The 23,714-nt window shown below is 41.7% G+C and overlaps 1 protein-coding gene across 2 annotated transcripts in view; it reads right to left on the bottom strand.

Annotated features, from left to right (window-relative positions):
- Positions 1–12,115, bottom strand: part of LPCAT2 (lysophosphatidylcholine acyltransferase 2) — a 35,480-nt gene extending 23,365 nt beyond the window's left edge. Inside the window, exons 1-4 of one of the 2 annotated variants that reach the window (XM_052796560.1) lie at positions 11,919–12,115; positions 5,130–5,269; positions 3,821–4,038; positions 1,583–1,695 (exon numbers count right to left, since the gene is read on the bottom strand). In XM_052796560.1, coding sequence (XP_052652520.1) covers positions 1,583–1,695; positions 3,821–4,038; positions 5,130–5,269; positions 11,919–12,026 — 579 coding nt within the window. In that variant the 5' untranslated portion in view covers positions 12,027–12,115. Of the gene's footprint in view, positions 1–1,582; positions 1,696–3,820; positions 4,039–5,129; positions 5,270–5,365; positions 5,507–11,918 lie in introns of those variants that run through there. The other variant, XM_052796561.1, reaches the window with a different exon arrangement.
- Between the last annotated feature and the right edge of the window lie 11,599 nt (positions 12,116–23,714).

Genomic DNA, 23,714 nt, shown 5'->3' with positions numbered 1-23,714 from the left:
TTTAGCAAATTGCAAGCATCAGAGTAGTTTGTAAGCACAGTATTAAAAAAAAAAAAAAAGCCTTCCTAGCTTTGCATATTTAAAATCCTCCATATAACTGACAAACTGAAAAAAATAATGGAGGCTTTAAAAGTATTTATGGCAGCTTAGAAAAATGCATTTATGAGTCGAATTAAAGTAGCCTAAACATTAACTAAAAAGCTTTTTGTAAGGTGCTTGCTAAGTAAAAATGATGCATGAAGTGTCTAAATAATGCCATTTCAAAAAAAGTGGCTAGTGTTGGTCTTCCCTATGTGAATGTTCTCTCTTTCTAGAGACTATTCAGCAGGTAGAGCAGTGTATTCAGGTCTAGCTGTCATAGAGATACCTGCTACTGAAGTCTATTATTTTCACTTGCCTCTCTTAATTTTCCTCAAGAGTCATTCACTGGAACAAAAGTGAAGGAAAAGTTAACTTTTCTCAGTCATGTACGAAGTATCCAACTATGACTAAAGAGACCTTGTGACTTTAGCTACTGAACCAGTCACTTCTTTTGAGTTTTTATTTTAAGTAAATTAACCCCTAAGAAACCAAGTCAAGAACTAATTCAAATCACAAAGCATGAGTTTATACACAAATCTGCACAGGGTATCTCTGGAGAAAGGTCTTATATCACTGACTGTATTTGTCCAGCAGCATGGCAATGATACTGTATTCATAGCATCTGAAGGCAACATGAGACCAGAGTCAATGCAACAGAAGAAAGCAGAGAGGCACTGCCAAATGAGATGTCAGTAGGTTCACAACCGCTCCAGGTCTTTCTGCTTGCAAAGGATGCGGATTTCCATCCCAGCCCTCTGCCTGTTGCAAAAGCAGCAGAGTTGCTGCCTCAACACTCTTCTTCCTCTTGAGCAACCCCTGCCCCATTAGCTGTTCAGGATGGAAAGCCATCCAAGGCCTAGAAGCGCAACAGCAACTTGCTGCTGAGGAATGACCATGGGAAAAACTGTGCAGAATCAGTAACTATTGCTTCCATGTTAAAATCTTTCCACAATTCAGACCAATCTAAAAGTCTTGGGTTTAGTGCATTATTAACCTAAAGAGTGAACTGAGCTTCATCTCAGCTTTTCTCCACATGTGAAATTGGTATTTTAAGCTTAAGTACTGTTCATGCTGGAGCTTGGACAGCCTGGGTTACCCATCTCATCAACTGCTCATCCCCTAACTGTTATGAGCACAGCTTTGCAACATAGCTTCTCATGCAAGAGCTAGCTTGAGAGTACTCATTCACATATACCAATGCGAGTCATCTGCTACACTGAAGACAGTATGTTAAGACTTGAATAGGGAAAAGAGAAAGTCAAGAGCATCTGCATTTGGAACAGCAGTTGTTACTGGATTTTAACTGACCCATTTGTCACAAGAAAACTCTTTCTGGGAACCAGCCTCTCATCTTCCTTTCCTAAACCAGTTATATACCTGAGAGCTGACTTCATCTTTGTACATCAGTAGAATCCTATTCAGCTGGGCACTTGTGATATTATGATGCACAGTGAATATGGAATATGAATACTTGACAGAAGACTAGTAGCATATTTATTACCTGTGGCCACTGGCCTCTTGATAATGCCCGCTTTGTTATCTCGATGACCGTATTCTTCCGTGAATCAGGGTCTTGACGAGAAACTGATACAGGCTGAAGGGAACTTAAAATGGCTGTGAAGGAGATAAACATTTTTCTTTGTCTCATACTAGTGCTTAGAAAACACATGAGTTCAAAACTCTCTTGTAGCAAAAACCTGTTATGCTCATGCCTGGAGACAGACTCTGCACAAATAGCTTTCAGACTAAATAGATAAGAAGAGTGTTATTATTGCCTCATTCTGCAAAATGGGAAGTAAGACATAGAAGACATACCTACACTGCCAGCTGAGGAGCTTTACAGTAGGTATAAACATGCCAAATTCACCCAAACACATTCTACTAATATTGCTGTTATTTTTCACTGAGCATTTCCACAAAATTCTAAGGAAGAGACCTGATCAGGTCTCTGCTCATGGGCCACACTCAGGCCTAACTCATGCAGACTGCAACCAACAAGTAGTTTGAGCCTATGCTGAAGAAGTAAGATGTCCCTTTTCAGTGATAAAGCACACACAGCTCCTGTGTGAACTGCAGACACCCCCCCCCATTTAATCATGAGTCTAAATCAGAATGTGTGTACCTATTAAGATGTGATGAGAAACTTAGGGAAGAATTATCTTCTATGTCCCACTCCTGTGCTTTTAAGAGAAGATCAATGTATTGTCAGTTAGTTTATTTCCTACAAAGACACTTTTCTATGTTGCCTACTGAGTTTAGTTTTGGGTTACTGTACAGCCAGAAGAAAGTCTACAGCTGATTCTAGTAATAATGCAAATGAGGATTCTTTTTGTGCCAAAAGGAGGAGGAAATTATAGAAGCATGAGTCATCTTGTTGAAAATATTTTGATAAAGAAATTAAAATCTAATTATATAAAAGAGTTTGGTTTGATTAAGAAGTAAAAAATTGTGAAGCATAGGTATGGGAGTGTTAAGTTTGAAATGTAGTCATAGGAACTTAGGAACTTTAGAAAATGTACTATGTGTGACTATAAGAATTCAAGTATTGTCTAAAATCAGTTAACCACAGAAACTTTGACAAAGATTTGTTGGTTTGTAGTGTTTTGTTTTAGGAAACTAGGGAAACCGTTATGGACACCAGTTTGCTGCCTGGAAACCCCTTACTCTTCCCACCTCGATCTAATTATCGAGGATTCCAATCAGTAGAGTTAAGTGAGATTAACCAATGATTGTTTTAACATAAGAATATTAATAAGATGGTGTGACTGAAGGACCAATTATTAGAAAGGTTAAATTTAAGAATAGACATAGTATGCATTTTTATGTAAACTAATATAGATGATGGTGAGAATCGTACTGCGCAGAATCACCTAAGAGAGGTCAAGAAGCGGACAAGTGAGGAAGACTATGGAAGACCACCAGAGGGCTTCTGAAGACCACCAGAGACCTTCACTGCGCTTGCGTAAAGGACATTTACATATGTTAATAGTTTCCTGGAAAACTAATGATTATGTATAACATTTCTCAGAAATCTAGTGAATATGTATAACAGGTGTGCATTTAACCTGCATAGTTAAACCAGACAGATGCACACGATAGGTGGAGCGATCCCCCATGTGCCCAGCGCTGCAATAAAGGAGTGCCTGCTTCTTAACTTCTCATTGTTGTTAAGGAGTTTTATTCTAGATTTCGGCAACAATCTGATCTTCTCCATTCTTTGCATTTCCTTTTTGAGTAACTTCTCTTTTATTCTTTCCCAGTTTGACTCCCATTAAAAAAAAATATCCGTAATAGTGCCTGCAAGTTTAAACTTATAAATACGGTATTTTCCAGACTGCTGTAGTTTGGGTCTGTTTTGAAATAACCTTCACTAATCCATGTTGTACATTTGTGGGCCACACTGTTAAAAGACAGCAGTTGAACAGATTTCTCAAGCTATCTACTAGGAGAATTTTAAGAGAAAGCTTCTAGCCTGAGCAGTTAGAAGACATCCTTTCAGTATAAAGCAAATTTAAAGTGGTATTATATTTCATATCTGAAAAGAAATGACATAGTTTTAGACATTTTGACCAATTCAGAAAGGTAACTTGTCACGGGGATTTCACTAGAAATAATCTGTCAATATCTTTGAAACCTAAGGGGTTAAGACATCTGCCCTTAAATCACTTTCAGAGATAAGACTTTTGGCCTAATGTCAAATTGCTGACTTCTAACATTTTATTTTTTCATAAATACTTACTGCCAAGTACCGGAGTTGACAGGTTCTCTGCTCTAGACACTATTGATGGCATTCCAGTTAGGGCAGAAATAATGGCATCAAAAAAACTTGAATGAGGAGCTGCAACAAAGATTGGGGCTTCCAGCAGACTTGCTATTTTCCCTTTTACTTTAACTTGGAAACCCATTACGAAGAACAGCGTACGAGTTAGGCATGAGAGGGTTGTCCGGATCATCCTCCTTGTAAACAGAAACACAAAAATATCATCCATCTTACAGTTAGCATTTCTTTTGTACTTTAAAAGAAAAGCCCATAATAGGTTTCCTAGTTCTCAGCAGCACTGGGGCCAGGCACAAGGTAGCAATACTACTCACTGGGAGAGTGTAGGGCTAAAGGGGAAGGAGTAGAAGCAGGGAAGGGAACATCACCTTTTCATGTTGAAACCAGATTATAATTTTAAAGATAAGGCAATGTACAGCACCTTGCTAAACCTTCTCCCAGGTACACTATTTCTCTTGCCATATTTTACAGCATTGTAGCACAACACTATTGCGACGGGAGGGTGGGTAATTAGCAGATTCAGTGTCCTTTTTGTAAGAACCTAGGTAACTCTGATACAGTTCATTTACTATCAGTTTTAAACAAGTAATATTAAATGACCCTGTTCCCTTACTGGAATATGTTCCCTCAGCAGGGGACATGTTCCCTTCACGGGACTCTTCGTAATCTCTCAGCCTTGTTAGAATTCACTTCCTGTGCCTCCTCCTCCTGTGTGCAGCTGCTGTGCATCACAGCTAGAAGGGAACTTCATTACCCTGAGGTCAGAAACCCAGAGCAACTGAAACCCAGAACCCACAGAGGCAGCTGTACAATACCCCTTCAAGGGCAACATAGCTAAGAGAGGAGCTGTCAAAGCTAATTTTGTCATAAATTATAGCATAGCAGGAATGACAAGGGCTACACAGAAACTCAGCCTATGTAACATTACCAAATACTTTTCTTAATGAGTTTCTTTTCTCAAATATTCCTATCAGTATTATTACTAAAATAAGTCCTGGCTTACAAATAGTCTATAAAGATTTTTATACAGATTTGTTTTAGCCTCAAGACAATTGAAAATCTACCTATTTAAAAAGTTCCACTATTGTTGTAAAATACACTCATCAAAAAGTTGCTTCACCTAAATGGGTAATACTAAGATTTGACTGAGTACTCCTCTTTAGTCAAAAGGAGAAAACAAGTGAGAGGAAAAAAAATGCTTTAGACCCTGGCTTTGTGTTATTAGGAACAAAAAAAAGCACAGAGTTTTCACAAATATTGGTCACTTTACCTTCTCCATCCTTTCAGCGGCACAGATCCTTTTCCAGGGTGACGGAAAGTTGCAATTGATGCAAACAGCCATGCTAGCAGTAAAATGAATGCAATGCATATGGCACGGAGGGGTAGCAAAATAATCCCCTGAAGAATAGTCTGGAAAAAAAGAGGGGAAAAATCTTAAGAAATGGTATCAACAGGAATGCCGCTGATATCTACGTAGTTACATTATATGGACTTTCAAATACTAACATTACTGCTATGTGATTTAGGCAGGAAAGCATTAATGATTCCGGTGTTCATATGGGAAGTCAGTCATTCACAGGATTTCATTTTCACTTTTGGGTTCCCATTTCAGGAAGAACTGGAACATCTGAGTATTTCAGTTTTTAGCTTGGATGTTGTTAGACAGAGAGGGTAAACAGAGTTTGCTGGCTTTAGTTTATACTTAGACTTGGTCTGCAGCATACAACCAGCTCAGATGAGTCTGCCCAGCTGATACATATCTCTGCTACAGAGCCTTCTGTCACTAGCTGCCTGTCTAGAAGCCAAGTGGGATTGTTAAGATGACTAAAATGTACTCTTGCCCTTTAAAAATGACAAATCTTGTGTTGAGTCACATTATTGCTAACAAGTGATCCTCACTACTACTGCCTGGAGTAGTGCACACGCAACACAACTTCATTTCCCCTAGCTGGAACTTAGGCGAAATGGAGTTTTCAGTAAAACTGAACCTGTGTTTTAAGGCAAAGTTTCAGACTTTACAGTGCTGTTGAAGCTGCTGTAGCAGCTCTTGGCTCATCACCTTTAGAAGTGGTTTGCTCACCGCCCGCTGCAAACGTGCAACAGAACCCTTCTGATTATGGAGATTAACTTGTTGCCTCCTGTTTGAAGCATCTTAGATATTAACCTCTGTGCTAGGACACCCCTGAATTTTTCATAATAAATTGAGAAAGCTTAGTTCCCTTTCCACCCCGCAATCAGGAAACTGTTATTAGCTTGCTTTAACTTGAAGCAAAAGAAACTGCTGAGAGAGTTCTGCTATGGTCATAGACAGTCAAGCTAGGTAGCAAAACCAGTATAAAACAGATCCAAGCCTGTTCACTATTTCTTCAGTTCTTCATGTATGTTTGTAAGGGGAGTGGAGGGAAGGAGAAACACTAACATGCCCTGGTTGCAAATAATCCTCAAATATCATCCCCAGCCCTCCCTAAGGAATTTTTAGCTTGCATTTTTTCGTGCACAGCTCCAGGGAACAGGTGTATTGGCACAACCTTGTTAACAGGCAGCTGTGGTACAGGGCAGAGCAGAAAGAAATTCTTAATTGTTCTACCCCAGTAAATTAGGTTAGAAACTATATCCTGAAGGCTGGCCTTTATGGTGCAACACAGCACTATGCAGATTGAGCAAGCACAGGTCTGGGAGGCAGGTGAGCTGTGTTAGCATGGGGAAGTCATAGCCTAGCATTCCTGCAAAGCTAGTAAATGGTTCAACTCCTTTTGGCAGCTAATCCAGCTCAGCTACCACTCACTGATGAGGATCAGCTCTGTGTGCGTAGATATGCACAAAACAATACACACCCAAGCAGAATTGTAGTAGTGAATTTTTTTATTTTATTTGGGCTATGTTTCTAAAAGTCCCTCAAAAGTTTAATGAGAGTGCATCATTGGTCACAGACTGACAGCTCCACCAGTTCAGAAGTACAGTAGAAGCTATTGAAGGAGAGTTGTGCTAGTTGACCTTATGCTTGTGAGCTTACTATTTTTTATGCTTTACTATTTTTTAAGAAAATCTACAACTGAACAACAGTGTTCCTCTCAAAAATCAGCCTTTCTAGTCAGCTCTTTAGCAATGGCTACTTATGTACAGGAAAAGCAAGACTTTTGATAATAAGTAAGTTTTACAAAATAGTTTGTAACTTACATACTTGAGCTATTATTATTAAGCAACCCAGTTGCATACCTCGTTGCAATTTACCTCGTTTTCTTTAAACAGAAACAAGTGTTTGTAGTACATTTGGAATTTAAGCATCTTTGAGTATTATTTATCCAATTCTTTGATATAGTAGGTTGGTTCTAATTTTCCTTTCATCAACACGGTCCTTTCCCTCCCCACCAAATCCCTTCCATCTTCACATAAGCTCCTCTTACTGTCCCCTCGTCAATATTCAGGAGAGGCTCTGGCCTCTGGCTCTAAACCCTGTGATGCTGACGAGGATTAACAGGAATTTTGGGCCTTCAGGACTCAGTTCTGTGTTACAAAAGGCACAGTGACAGCAGACCAAACTTGATAGTGGATAGTGTAAATTATGATAAGCATGAGAAGCAGGTACACAGTGTTGATGCTTATGTTCTGTAAGCACTACCATATAACATATTTCCAGGAGAGATCTGAACATTCAGCTGTGATTATTTCCTGCTTTTATGTAACAGTTGTATACAACTAGCTATGGAATTTTAACCATAACTTCATGGACAACAGGAAAAGGACTGCTCTAGATCACAGAAATGGGTTCAGTCGCTGGGTATGAGATTTGGCCCTGGAGATCTATTGCTCCCACTCTCTGGTGCCAGTCATGGCCAATCTGAAAAAGTCAGGTAGCAAGTTAAACCAACCGAGACTCCTTGCTTGTCTCTCAAAATCAGATGTGTCTTTCTCTCCATATGCGTCCCCTTGTACTATGATTTATAGTCCCAGCTCAACATTTCAGCTGCATTCAGTTACCCAGAAGGGGCAGCATAAGCATAAATCGGTGTGTTTTGACTTAAAATAACTTTTTGCTTTATGGAAAAAAAAAATACACTGACCTACAATGAAAAATAAAGAATGCAATAGCAAAAGCAAAACAATCCCTTCCTCAAAACTTTAATAAATTCATTAATCTATTTTAGGCAGATGCACAGGTGGTACTGATTTGCTGATGCAGGCTATTGGCTTTCTAGGTCACTGTGTAATGAGGCAGAGTTGATTTCTGCTCCATCAGCTGCAGAGTAGGGTAAGAAAAGGACAGAAAAGAGAAAGGTCAAGGTAGGCTAGAAAAGAAAAAAGTATAGAAGAAAAACATACAGAAGAAAATACAGGTTCAAAGTTTAGTAACTAATAAGTAGGATCATAGAATCATAGAATTGTTTAGGTTGGAAAAGACCTTTAAGATCATCAAGTCCAACTGTCAAGCCAACACCATTATGCCCACTAAACCATGTCCTGAAGTGCCTCGTCTATGCATTTTTTGAATACCTCCAGGGATGGTGACTCCACCACTTCCCTGGGCAGCCTGTTCCAATGCCTGACAACCGTTTCAGTAAAGAAATTTTTCCTAATACCTGATCTAAACCTCCCCTGGTGCAACTTGAGGCCATTTCCTCTCGTCCTATCACTAGTTACTTGATAGAAGAGACCAGTACCCACCTCACTACAACCTCCTTTCAGGTAGTTGTAGAGAGTGATAAGGTCTCCCCTCAGCCTCCTTTGCTCAGAGCCACTCCAGCTTCTGTATACAGTAAGCACAAAGATTATTCTGAGTCATCCAAAGAACCTTTTCCCACTTTTGGAATCACCTGTGTACTTTCTATTTAAGGTGTCTGCAACAACTGCATAGCCTGTCACTGCAGTCGTTGCAGACACCTGCAGTAGTCCTCGCAGTCCAGGTCACACTCCCACAGCTGACCAACTCTTGAGCAATACATGGGATTATACTGTCACTGATGTCAGGAACCAGGAAAGGGGAAAAGCAGGTCTATCAGAAAGCCACAGAATTCAGCTTGAAATTTTGTTCAACTTCAGCTGCTGACAAGTTATCTAGGAAGCAGCACAAGAGCAGGCTGGGGACCAGAATGAAGCCCAACTCCAGCTGAACTCCCCTGACATCTGAAACTGTGATCAGATGGACTGTCTCCCAAAGCAGTACACGCACAGCAAGACATGGTCGTGCATGAGTGTCCAGAGTACGTCACAGCTCTGCCAGGCAGTCTAGCCACTTGCTTCCAGGTACAGGGTTGAAAATAATGCTTATAGCATGCTGGTTGTGCCATTACATAGGTCACCATTACATAAATCCACTGAGCATCTCTTCTGAATAAAGTGGAATCTAGTAATGACTTAACTAGTATTTGTGTGTTGCAGTTGCAGTTCCGAAGTCAGGAAGGCAAGTGAGCAATCAGGATGAACAGAACTAAAACTAAAAAAAGAAAAATCCCACCACTGAATTGCAGCCAGCTTCAGTTAGAAGATGGAAACCAGAAGCATTTGAACAACTGTTTTAAAATCTTGTTTGGTACATGCAGATGTTTAGCACAGCACAACTGATCCTTGTTTTGCACATTGTAAAGACAGACAAAAATCTCATTGGCTGGCAAACTACTAGCGATACAAGGACTGGCAAAAAAATTGTAAAATCTTCTTACTCCACTTTTCAGTCTGGCTACAGCCTATTTTTATATTTGAAGATGAATGAAATGCAAACAGCTAGCCTGTCTCACTTTCAGGCTCCATTGATCAGGGGACAGGAGCCTTTACATTCAAGGAGTTTACCAACATATGAAAATCCAGCATTGGGCTCCCAGAGATGGTTTTGAAATTTTATCTGTTTTTATGAGTGTATGTTGAAGGAATAGTATAGAATAGGGGGAATATAACAAAACAGTCCTTTAACGTGCAAGAATGTAGATACACTCCATTTGATTTAAATGGAAAGAGAAGGGGCACTTCCCTCTTTTGAAGTTTACAATAACACTCTCTGGTAAGGCTCTGATTCCCAGCTGGTCCGATATGCAGTGCTGAGCAAGACAGGAGCAGGTGTTTACAGGATAAAGCAGACAGTAGGAAGTATCCTAGTCTCTATGACTATAGAGGAAAGAGAACACAAGGGAGCAATACACAATACAAAAAGGTTGTCTCTCTTGTGTCTTTCTGCTTTAAAGTTCTGTGACTCCTGCAATTTTGCTTCAAAGCTCACTAGCACCGGACCCTGACCCAGCCGGGTGCTCTTCCTTCCAGGTGCATTGTGGAGTTATGTATGGAGTGTATCTTGCCTTAAGACACGCCATGTTTTTCATCCCTTCCTCCTGAAGGGAAAAAGTAGGATATATTTATGATTGCTAAAATGGTAATTGTAGCTTAAAATTGCAAGCTTTTGAAAGTAGTCTGTGCATCCTCTAGAAAGAACAGGCAGCACAGAAAGCTGTCCATTTCTGGAACCTCATTAAGAAACTAGTTTCTTTACCTCAGGGTTCATGCCTACAGCTACTGATTCAGATGCATTTGAAATGTGTTTCAGGCTGCTAGTAAAACATAGGGATAAGAGGATTTGAAATTGTTTTCCAGGTTTCTCACATTTCCTCCACCCAGGTACCTTCAGGGCAAACATTGTTTATAACTTGAGGAAGAGCTATATGAAACATAAAATATTTAGTTGCACATCAGCCTCAGATATTTATAACAATTAGCAGACAATGCTGTAAGTTCACCTACACACAAATGTCCTCATTGTCCTCACTGAGATGTCGGTTCATATTTGGTTTATCAGCTCAATTTTTTTAGAGAATGTTTCTAAAAATCAAAGCCCAGAAATACTGTTTGCTTTCTCCATTGTAAAAGTACCCTGTAAGTCTTGTGTACGCTTGTGCACAACCTGTACTGGGACAGCATTCAGCTCAGAACCCTAATTCAGTTCAGCCAGTGACACCAGTCAGTAACCCAGTAGAATTGAGGATACCTTTTTGTTGTCCACACTGCAATATGGAAACAAGAGATTAACTTCCCTCCCCATAACCCAGGCTTAAAATCAGCCTAAAGTGAGTTAAGTGTCCAAAACAGGATTACTGTAAAAAGTTATTTTCTGTTTTAGCTTATCATACCAGAGGGAAATTATCACCTTCATTCTAGAGCTGAGGCATTTGACACGATGGCTAGATGGACAGTATTTCGTTCTTGTGATTCAAACGGGATGCAAACTGGAGTCAAACAGGACTCCTGTTTTCTCTAGGAGTCACGTGTTATCTGTAACGATTGTGCAAATCTTCTCAAAAGCTTGTTGCATATCTTGTGTCAGAAGTTTAAGTCTGAAGTCAATAAGCCTGTGTGTGTGTGTAGAGCAAGCATGCAGTTTGTGGAATCTGAGGAGTGACGGCTTGAAGAACTTCACTTCAAAAAACGGTGGCTTTTTAATGCCGAACACCTTTTGCATCTTTCTTTGCTTTGGCCATTTACATAACCTACTCATTTTCTGCTATCGCCAGGCTAGATCAGGAAGCAAACTATGCCGTACTTGGGAAGGATCTGTTCTTACTAGGTGCCGTTTCCTGGAAAGCATAGGAGCTGTAGATGTTGAGCGTCGGGTTTGCTACTCACTGTCCCTTCACGGCTCGGCACCGGGCTGTAACCGCGGCGCTGCGGCGGCACCGGGCTGCAGGGTAGGCCCCAGCAGCGCCCGTGCTCCTGTCAGACAGGGCAGCGGTTTCGCCGGAGCAGGCGGCAGTTTTAAACAGCATTCTTTCGCACAGTCGCATTCTCCCATCGGAAGGAGGTCTCTTTAGAAGGACCACTGACCTTCCCACCGCATCGGTGACAACCCCTTGGTTCAGAGCGGCGAAAGTAACGCTGGTTCAGACCAGCTGGCAGAACACCGCGCCCGGCGCGGCGCGGTGCGGCGCAGCACAGCCAGCGTCCGCTGGGGCTGACAGCCTCCCCCGCCGCTCTGCCGCCTGGCCTCCCCTCCGCACCCATGCGCATCCCGACACCGGGCGGCCCCGGCCCGCCGGGAAGGGCGCGCCCCGGCGCCCTCTCACGCCCGCCCCGCCAGCCTTACCCGCAGCTTGTCCCTGGCGCTCAGGCGCCCCGGGTGGACGAAGGGGTTGGGGACGGTGGGCGGGCAGAAGGACTGCTGCCTGGGCAGCGGCAGCACCCGCTGCGCCATGCTCCCGCCGCCGCGCGCCGCCACCCCAGGCGATTGCGCATGAGCCGCCGGCGGGGCCGCGGCACCCCGGCCCGGCCCGGCCCGGCCCGCCTCGGCCCGCCCTGCCCACCGCGGGGAGCCCCCCCACGGGGCAGGTGAGGGCGGGCCAGCCTGCCCTTGGCCGCGCTGGGCTGCGGGCGGCGCCGTGCCGGCCCCGCCGCCGGTCTCCTGAGGAGACGGTGCTGAGGAGGGAGCTGCCAGGCGGAAACCCGAGGGAGGCGCTGGGGGTTCCTGCCCGCTGCGGAGGCCGGGCAGCCCCGGGAGCCCTGCCCGCCCTCTCCGCCCCCAGCGCAGCTGCTCCGCGCTGACCACAGCCATCTACACCTCCTGTAAACCGGTCGCCGAGGCGATGTTTGCGGAGTGGTATGGCGGGTGCGTTGTTGATAAGCACTGGCAGTCCTCAGATCAACGTGGTCTGTTATCTGAGAGAGAAGAGAGGCAAAGGTGGTCATAGCATGCAACTGAAGTTGTTTCCAGGGGAAGGATGCGTTTCCACCGCTGCAGAAAACTGATACGGAGATTCTGGTCTTGAGTAGGTGAGGTCTAGAGATCCGCTGCAGCTTTTCCTTAGGTGGGATCTCTTCCCGCACGCCTGCCCTGTAGGGATGGGCCACGGGCTGCTGCCCGAGGGTGGCCCCAGGCAGGCAGGCGGGCCGGCAGGCAGGCCGCAGGCCAGGCGTGGGGCGGCAGTTCTGGCGGAGGAGTGCTGTAAAATACTCCATTCCTCGCTGCCTTCTGCCGGTCGTGCGCCTTCAAATGCAATGCCGATGCTTCTGGTTTCAACCCAAAAGGAAGTTTCAGCCTGACCGTATTTAGGAAACATGCTTTTAAGTTCTTATGGTAATCCACTACAACGGTGGGGGTGAGCCGCTAGTCTCTGCACAGAGAGCGCTGGTCCAAGACCTCTGGCTCCTGGCCTCTTAAATGACATTAGTTCAGATGCTTTGTTTTGTTACGGTGCTTTTCCCTTTCTCATATCCGTCCTTCACATGAAAATACTGGTACTTCCTAACACAACATTAGTCCATATGTTGCTGGACTGTTTGCGTTGCTGTAACAAAAATAATTATAAATGTCTCATAGTTCAGTTCCCAGTTTGACGTGACTGCTTCCACAAAGATATAATCAGAATTAACAAAACAATTATTATAAAATTATTATTTGTGTTTTGCAATTGCAGGTGCTTAAGGAGTAATCATAATGATATATTTGGGCTAACTGAAGCCTGCCTATAATGGAAGCTTGATGAGTGTAGGATTTCCCTTGGCAGGTTTCCAGGGTCTCCCTGTGATTGCCAGTCCTTGCAATGAGCACTATGCTATGAAAAACCAGAGAGCTGTGTACAAACCTGATGAGCGCAATTGTCATAGAAAGTAAGGCTGGGGGGAACTCCAGAGGGGAAAGATCAATTCTACCTCCATCATTCTTGACAGATGATTGTACAAGCTCTTCTTAAAACCCCATGAATTCCCTAGCTGATCCATTCCAGCGATACCACTTCTCTGGTACTATCTTGAAACGATTTTTTCTGTATCTGAGCAAAGTCTTTCTCATTGCAATTTATATCCGTTCTCAGTAGACATGAGAACAGTTTGCTTTCCTCTGCAGCTACTTTTTGCACACTTGTGTAGCATTATGATTCTCTCAAGATTTCACTAGACTAAACAATCAAGTGTTTTCAGGTTTTCTCTCCCAGGTCATAGTTTCTAGATATCTGAGCATTCTTAATTCTTTCCTCTGGCCTTTCTCCAGTGAGTCCACACCTTTCTTGAAGTACCCAGACTGGAAATACTACTCCCTAGGAGGACTGACCACTGCTACTGTATGGGCAGGAAGGATTAATTTGTGTCTAACACATAATATTTATATATACCTATATAGTGTCTGCTTTTTTGTCACTAGCCTGACCCTGTGACTCACACTGTGACACATGATAACACTTAGATCCATTTCTGAACAATTACTTGTCATTTATGGTACAGAGTTCTTAAGAAACACTACATTTGTCCTTACCAAATGGTGATAATGATCTTACCTCTTGAACTGGGAAATACTAAAACATCTGGCTTTACAGACATGATGCTTTTATTATGTAGAAGAATGTTTCTGGTGACTTGTACATTTGTTAAAAACAATTATAATTAATTATAAATATTTTACTCTTCTAAGGCTGATTAGCCATAGCACCATCAAATCGCAGGCACCAAAATACAAACATGGTGAAAAAAGTTTTAACTTTCAGAACAAGTGAGAAGGTGCAATCATATGTAATTCTTTGGCTAAATTGATGTCAGCATCTCTTAGTCTGTGAATCTCTGGTAAAGAGAAATTGTTCTATGGTCAACTAACACAAAACACCACCAAGCTTTTGTGAAACTGATGTCTGGAATCACCTCAATATCTTTCCTTCATCAGAAGGAGCATATGGTCCTAGAGAGAGGCATTGAGGGAACAGTAGCATTAGCTTGCTACTAATTATTTTTCTAAGTTGAAGCTACAGCTTCAATTCTGCAGGTCACTAGGAAGATGTATGCTTTCCCTGAAGAGCTTTACCCTATATTGCCTTGATTCTGCCTAGAAACTGTAAGAAAAGTGGCTCTGGAGCAGGTGTAGCTTCTGTATACAATCCAAGTGAATCACATTAGTGATACATGAAACCCCAGTAAACATTTCCATAGTGTAAGACAGGGATTCTTCTCTCATATAAACAGACACAGCTTTTTTAAAGTTGTCATGGTTTAACCCCAGCTGGTGACTAAGCACCATGCAGCTGCTCACTCACTTCCCTCCCCCCACAGTGGGATGGGGGAGAGAAATGAGAAAAAAAAAAGTGAAACTCGTGGGTTGAACTAAGAATAGTTTAGTAGAACAGAAGAGAAGAAACTAATAATGATAACAACACAATAATAAAATGACAATAATAATAAAAGGATTGGAATATACAAAACAAGTGATGCACAATGCAATTGCTCACCACCTGCTGACCAACACCCAGTTAGTTCCCCAGCGGTGATTCCCCCCAGCCCCACTCCCCCCAGTTTATATATTGGGCATGATGTCACATGGTACGGAATATCCCTTGGGTCAGTTGGGGTCAGCTGTCCTGGCCGTGTCCCCTCCCAACTTCTTGTGCCCCTCCAGCCTTCTTGCTGGCTGGGCACGAGAAGCTGAAAAATCCTTGACTTTAGACTAAACATTACTTGGCAACAACTGAAAACATCAGTGTGTTATCAACATTCTTCTCATTCTGAATCCAAAACATAACACTATACCAGCTACTGGGAAGAAAATTAACTCTATCCCAGCTGAAACCAGGTCAAAAGTCTATGGAGCTTTATAGTTTTTAATATAAATTATATATACAGTTTAAATTGGACTGAGATCTTCGCCTCATCATAGCTGCCTTTGCGACAGTTTACTCTCTTTTCCTGGCATTTGTAAAAATATAGTCCAACATATCTTCTTATCATAATGATTTTAATAAAGCTATAGTAATTTCAAAGTAATTCCAGTATATATCAATTCTATAAAATGTGGGGCAGTCAAAATCATATACTGCAGAATATGAAATCCTTGCAAACTTTTTTTAAAATCTTCTGTCAGTAATTCCTAACCTGAACCAGAAGCTAAAAGAAGTTGTCCTTTTTAGCATTTCCCTATTTAATTCTTCTGATAAGGGCTGTTGTGTTACCTTTATAAAACACGCTGACAAAGGCGGTTTTTGATAGAGAAATTGAAAACCTGCTTTGTGTTTGTACTGCTCCCTGCCTGCATTTGACAAAAATCTGCCATCTCGTGGCCACAGTCGTGTAATACTGTTGCACAGAAAAGTTAGGGCGGCATCTGTTAACTGCTTGTGAGAAAAACAACCTTTTCTCAAGGACTAGCTACAAAACTTCTTCATGTAAAGTACCATTCTGATTTTGTGTTTCTTTCTGTGTTATTAAATGTGAACTACTTGTGCAAAATGGGTATGAGAACAGAAGTAGATGGCCAATGTGTTTCCATTGTTGATTTAATTTTTCTTTTTCTTTCTTTCTTTCTTTCTTCCTTTCTTTCTTCCTTCCTTTCTTCCTTCCTTTCTTCCTTTCTTTCTTTCTTTCCAGGCCATGGTCCCCTAATGCTGTTTCAGTCTCTGCTTCCCTCCTGAAACAATGCCGACTAATGCCTTCCAAGAGGCAATCTGGGCGCACCTGACAGCATGTTCTCTTCAGGGACCAGTGCAGCCAAAATGTGTAATGCAAGTCACATGAAGTTTTTCTGTCTCCACCTGGGACAGTCTTCCAGTGTTATCCTGGTAAGCCATATACCCCCAAAGGTCTTTGTGCCTTGGCCATGCAACATACAATGTCAATATCATGCTATGTAAATGGCACTGTGGCAGGCTGCCATGGGTATTTTGAACTTAAAAACCATAAACATTTTTGATAGTTGTATGTCAGAATCAGAAAGGCATCGTGTGAGGCTTCGAGGAGATACAGGCTTAGTGCTAAGCAGTGTGTACATACTTGTCTCCTTGATGAAGTCTACAGGGATAAATGTGGTCTGTTGTGCAGACAGTATCAGCTGCAGTAGTAGACAAAATACTGTGGAAGAGGAATTAGAATCACCCTGTGCTGTTTCAAGATCTGTACTGCTAAAGGACAAATTAAATGGCAGACCCTGGGGTAAAAACGATCTGATTTTAGAAGGTAACTGAAACAAGCACTTTGTAACAGTCTTTAGAACTAGTATCTTTTTAGTATTGAATAAAAAATGCTGTCCATGGGAATGTTCAGTGGGCTGGATAACACATGGTGTAATTTGTTAGGGCTGCATCAGTCAATTTTATTCTGCTGGAATCTAGCTCTGCATGTCCCTCAGTAGAATTTATTATTTTAGTGTGTCTTCAAACAAGAAAAGCAGTTTTGGGCTGTTCATTTCACAGTGCTCAGGTACTTGTGGACTGGAGGATGTGCTTACTGGCATACATGTATCCATCCAAGCAGGCACACACGTGTGCATGCTTGTATACACAAACCCAGACACACTTTCTCTTCTTCCAAGACAGTTGCAGAGATATGTGTATCTTGGGAGTTTTCATTTAATGTTAAATAGAACTGAAACACCCCTAAAGCTAAGCTTTCTCCTGGGTATTCCTAGACGTTTCCTCTTACAGAAATTCCTTTCTCTGCCTCTTTCCCTTCTTTCCTAAATGTTAGACTTTCTGTGCCAGTGTTTTATCCCTTACACTGGTGCACATAGGGTTCACACAGTGTTTGCCTGGTAGGTTTCCAAATGATTCGTTCTATTTGAGAGTTGTTTCTAGCTGTTTTTATTAGAGGGAAGTTGCTGCCCCCAGTCTGTTAAGTATGAGAATCCAGCCCATAGGGATAGGTAAAAGAGTCCAAGAATATGTCCTAGGATGCCGCACCAGAGAGGAGAACCTCGTGCTGAGAGTTCTGTGAAGCTTCTGCTGAATTCCTTTCTCTTTGCATTGCTTAAGGGACAGAAGGCAAGTAAAATCAGTGGCAAGAACCTAGTCACTTCAGTTGGCATGTCATACCTGATAATGACCTCTGCAAAGGGAGGCACTTAGGTAAATGCTTAGCTTGCATGTTGTTAGTCCCAGTGGAGTAAGTAGGACTTGTGTTAGATTTTTGGTCCGAGACAGGCAGATAGATTGCTGAGCTAGCGCTATTAACAAATTAGGAAAAAATAGCATTGGGTCTTGCTGATGCTGAGTGAAAATAAATGTAGTATTATCTCAGGGAATCCACTGGGTATGTCCCCTTAGAGAATCCTCCTGTTAAAGTTCCTCACCTGAGCTGGGTGCAGAACTGGACAACTCGACAAGAATTTCTCTTCTGTTTCTCTGGGTAAGGAAATCTCTAGACTGATGATGGAGGATCTCCAACTCCCAGTGCTCTCAAACTAGCACCTTCCCTGATTATTGAATTCACTTGAAAACAAAAGAAAAAAGTAGATTTACAAGAAAAAGAGAGACTCCAGTGAATTGTGTGAGAATGAGATATAAAATTAACTGGTTTTTTTTCCTTTGAACTGAACCCAGGAGCCTCAGTAAAGTTTACCCTATTTAAAGCATTAATTAAGGAGCTGACTGTACATAAAGATAAAACAGAACTCTTAAAGAAGTCTCCAGGGACTCCAAAAAACCCAGTTTTGTCTACATGAGGCAAAAGAATTTTAATTAGAAGCAACTGAATTGAAGTGAACTGATATAAGCAACAAAAAGAGAATTTATCCCACAATTTATTCAGGGAACATAATTGAATGTTCATTAGCTAAGAGTTATATACTGACTGTTAATGAGCAGAAATGAATATGTATTATTTCTTATTAAGCTGGAAAGGTATGGAACTAATTGCATTTAAATATAGTAGCTATAAAGCTGTGTTTATTAAGTGTCACTACTAAGATCAGGAAAGACATAGGTGAATTTGTATTCTTTACTGCAGTATCGTTTTAAATATTTATTATGCTAAGTGGTATTAATACATAGCTTTTTGTGGAAACGTTTATTATGTTGTGCTAGTAGGACTTGGTGATGCCTTCATTTGGATAGGATTTATGCTTTGTTTATTATAAATTAGGGAAGGCAGCATAACCAAGACAGAAGCTCTTGGATTACTGTAAGACAGTGTTATTCTTGCTTCTCATAATGAGAGTCCTCTGTTATTCATCATCAGATGGCACTTGGCTTCTTGGTATCATGGCTTAATAATAATCTCAGGAGAGAGTTTTGGTAAGGTTTCTTTGTTGAAGAGGTACAGGAGAAAGCCATCTTGTTATGAGATGTAATGATAGAACAACAGAATTAATTTGTATTAACTCAGTGAATGTGCTGTGCATGCACTCAGGAAGGGCCTATGCCTGCCTGGGAAAGCCTACAGTCATGTGATAGACTAAGTCTAAGAGGAAACTGGTAGTGGGTAGTGGCCACTTCGTCTTACGAGGGGACGGAGAAGCATGTGGGAGTAAGCAATCACAGAATTGTTTAGGTTGGAAGGATTCTCCTAAGATCATTTACTCCAGCCCCCACAAATGTTAGTAAAGGGTGCATGAAGAAGGGCAAAGCAGAGGGAAGGGATGACATAGCTAGCCAGAGACTTAGGGCAAGGCATGAAATGGAAACCCTGGAGTTCAACAGCTGGCACTGACCCTTGCTTTCTCTCATCTTTGGAGTTTTGTGAGATGAGGGGTGGTGGCTTTGCCTGAACATTTTATGGCTTTAGCCATGATTTCAATAGTCTCTTGGGAAAGGAGAGGGACAGCAGAGGGAGAGGGAGAAGGAAAGGAGCAGCAATACCCTGAGCGGGTGCAGAGCAGCAGGGAAGAGAGAAGTGCCACAAAGAGGAATATCCTTAAAAATAACTCAGCAGAGGTCTGATGGCTTCCCAGTGTTGAGCTAACCTGTTTTCTTCTGGAGCTGCTGTGGAGTGCTAGACCAAGACATACCTAGTCCTGACTCTGGGACTTCACTGGGGTCTGCAAACAAAGTTGGACTTAGACCCATGATTATCCATTACAGCTGAAAGGCCACCTCTTCTCCCATATGACAAAAATAGATGTCTTCATCCTCCTGCTCCCTTTGAAATGGAAGGATATTTTTTGGGGGACTGCAATCAGGGAGGGTTAGCACACCTTTGAGCTAGTCTGTGCCATTTGACATCAGTGCTGTAGGCAGTGATTTTGTGGAATTTAGATTGCTGTCTTCCTGCTTAAATGGAAAAAATACCTTGTTTGGTCTGATTTGAATTTGAATTATTTTTAATTTTGCAATTTATCCTTTTCTGATAAAATTCTTATAGATTATTACAGTAACCACTGGTTCCACCTTTAGTAATCCAAATTTATGTTTATGAATTGTACAGATATGTTTTTACTACAGGATTCTTTAGTAGCAGCAACTGCACGTTTTCTGAAAGATTGCAACTTTTTTCCTATTCACAAGAGGGCGATAAATCCCTAGTCATCTTTATTCAGCCTCTATGAAGTGATCAGTACATTACTGCAAAATGCCATAAAAAGCAGCTTGCTGTCAGGTAACTGATATATATCTACTGATCTGTATAAAATATTGTGACTCCTTTTCTTTTGTTTTATGGGAAGTTTAGGCTAGGCCCTGTTCATTTCATGCCACTGTAGATCCTATTGTCAGTAGAAACTAGATGAGGAAAAGTTATTTATAATATTCCCCCCCACTACAAGTGCAAGTGTTTTCTTCATGGTACACTTACAAGTATTAAATTCAGATGAATGTCAAGTGCCTCACATAATGCGATTTTCAGCGTACTCTTCAGGAGAATATCCCATAGCCTAAAGTTTGTTGTGTATGTTTATTTCTTCCTTATAGTGAAACTGTTTCTTTGGTAATCAATATTTTCAATTTCTTAACTTTAATCCTTTGCTTCAATTGAAGTAGGCTCTTCTCTTGAACCTCCCCTTTAAATGCAAAGTTATTTCATCTAAATACAAGGACCACAACTTTAAGCCTTTTTGTGGTGATAATATCAGTATGGGAAGCTGCCATTAGCACTGTGATTTCTCTATTTGTGTAGACAATTTTATAATTTATTAGCACACTATTATATTTTTAAATATTTAGATTGATTCACTTTGACATCCATTGTCTCTCTTAAATAGTTTCTGTTTTACATTGTATAGTAAGAATAATTTCAGGAGTTTTACATGGAATAAGGAATAAGGAAAAGAAAAAGGAACAACTGGTTCAGTATACTAAATTATTTTATGTCTCTGTTGATGTTACCTGAGTTCATTCCAGCTCCTGTGTTTGAAGGAGCTGGAGAGCTGGATTCCTTCCAGCTCTAAAGTTCCACGACCCAGCCCATGCAATTTTTAAGCTGTCAGTATTAGAACAAATTCTTAATAATTTACGGAATAGTATGGCCTCTGAAGAATGTTTTCACTCTGTGTTTTAATATGAAAAATAAATAAATGCCCAAAGTCTCTAGCAATGCACTGAGGCATTTGCTCAAGGTGTTAGTACAGTGCCCAATGGAGTTTTAAGAGCCTCAGATGATGTGACTTCCAATATATCTCTTAAATAATAAGACAAGTCCGTGACTCTTGAGGCTCTTTCTACAATCTGAATGGAGTTCTGGGGCTGTCTCAGATAGCTGAGACAAAAACACTTTTATATTGTCTTTCAACAACTTCAGCAGTCTTTGGTTGCAGAGATTCAGTCTTGCCTGGCCCCTTGCCTGGTCTCCGATTACCTCAGGCTTGTGGTAGGAGGGAGCTGTTAGAAAGCAGGACTACCCTTAGCTTACTTATTTTGATATTATCTTGCCTGTAACAACCTTCACAATTCACCTCCACCCCCTCCTCACCACTGGTGTCTGCAGGGGCTGCATCAGCGCAAGGGCAGAGCTGTCCTTGAGCATAGCACCAGTTCTGCGCTACTGGCAACTGTAATGCAAACAGTAGCATGGCTGGGCAACAAGCGGAGCTTGAAAGAGATGCAGATTGGAGTTTTGGGGAGAAAAGCTTTATCTTGCTTACTCTGTTTAAGTGAAATTAGAGTCTTCCCTGTTCCTTTCCTAATCACCACACAAGGTCTATGGCCTCTTCACTGTTTTCACTCACCTCCAAAGTCAAAGGGTTTTAATGGGTGTCTTGCCACAGTCAGTAGTTCCTAGGTTGGGAGTTCCACTTTAAACACAAGCTTCTTCACAGAGATTCTCAGTACAGTCAGGCATCTTGGCTATTTTAGTTAAGACCAAAATTATATAACAAAACCACGTGACTGTGTCTGTTGGTTTACCATCAGCTTTCCTCCGGACAGCAGCAGAGTTCTGTGTGCTTCATTAACGTCTCCTAACTTATTTGGCAGATGCAGCCCCAGTTCTGCTATGCATCTGAGGGTATGAAAGTCTTCAGAGGGCAAATTCAATTGTAAATATGATATGCCTCACGGTAATGTATAACTCATGTGTTTCCAGCTAAGGAAAACAAACCCTTCTTACCACAACTATGCGCCTTCCAGAACTCCATCCATATGTCAGAAGATACTCGAGTCATATTTTTGTCATATTATTTAAGTACACCACAATAATAGGAGAGCAAGTATGCAGATGGGCAAATTCTTTTTATATGTTTGCAAGAAATAAAGAGGAGTTGAGAGTGAAAAAGCAAGAGCAAGTGAGGCATTTCCAAACAACTCACTAACTGTGTGACTCAGCTTAGGAATCTGAGGAAAGTAAGACATTGGTAACTGTAATTAAGGGGGGAAAGGAAGTCGTGCAATAAACTTTTTTTATCTAGCAACTGTAGGAAGATGTCCTCCAACTTTAGATACTTTTGTTGAAGTCTATGGGCTTCTTACAGCAGCTGGGATGAGAAAATCATCAAGAACTTGCTTTAGCAGTAGAAAGCTAAAGATTCAGTGGTATTACTGACTGAACAAAAACAGTGGGAAGCCCAGGACCCAGCATGGGTTGTGTCAAATCATGAAGTCCATTTTACCCTGGGTGTTGATGTAAGTCTGGACATGACCAAAGATTGTCCATTCTGTAGTGTTAACAGCTGCTTTGCTCAAGTTTCTGGATGCCTTTTAAAATGCTAACACTGAAGCCATCCTAATGCCATTAATAAGACAGGTGTGGCTGCAAGACTGTAAGGAGAGTAGCAAAATTCAGGTGTGCGAGCTCAATTAATGCTAATGTAATCTGTCCTGAACCACACCATTTTTTCAAATGCTGCAGATTTGTTGCTGATGGTGAGAAAGTTAAGTAATTTAAAGCAAGACCAAGTATTTGTACTGTTTGGTGGTCAGGACCCATGAAGACAACGGCAGTGTCTCTTCTACACAGGTACTCACAGATAAAGTTGATATGACATAGGGACCAGCCTAGAATTTTGCTGTGAAGCACATAGCAGAGATGTATTGTGAGCATTGGAGTACAGGTTAAAAGAAATACATTTTTAGAGGAAAAAGGCAGGAAGAGTAGAAACAATGACAGTCTTGCAAAACAAGAGTGAACGCTAGGGAAAAGTCTTGATGTAATTCGGAAGTTTTCAGGGACCTGCTGCTCGCTGTGCATTAAGAATAAACATTCTGCATTTTCTGCTGACTGTAGCCAAAGTTGGTGGCAAGCCAAAAGGCAGGGGAAGCTCTGAGGAAGAGCAGGCATGTAACAGGGAAATTTCAGATGCTGATTACAGGTGCTTTGCCCAATTGTTGGAACTCCTTATTTCAAAGAAGGTTTGAGTCTGGAAATGGCCTTTAGGATTAGAAACACTGCCTAAGCTCTACCCAGCTGGCTTGGAGAAGCTTTTGGACACTGATACACGAGGCAGGTTCAATGGACTGGGATTGAGCCTTGAACAGTAAAACAATAACCTCTTTTTCTTCTGTGGAATCAGATCACAGATGTGGATGTTAACAAAGGATTACGGAGCTGTAGCTGAGTTCTCATAGAGAGAAATGGTGATTAGTTACAGGGACTTGTGAGCTTACTTCTTCCCAGCAGCGGAGGGGCATGGACCCGCAGGGGCCGGGTGTTGGAATTTCACCCACGCTTCACTGGGCAAATGACAGCCACTCTGTGCTGGTTTTCCAGTCTGTAGTACGATGCGGTTATCTTACTGAAGGCTTTGAAAGGCATAATCAATTGTAAAATGCAT

The sequence above is a fragment of the Harpia harpyja genome, chromosome 9 (assembly GCF_026419915.1).
Source record: "Harpia harpyja isolate bHarHar1 chromosome 9, bHarHar1 primary haplotype, whole genome shotgun sequence".
Lineage (NCBI taxonomy): Eukaryota > Metazoa > Chordata > Aves > Accipitriformes > Accipitridae > Harpia > Harpia harpyja.
This window is presented reverse-complemented; position numbering and strand designations above follow the sequence as displayed.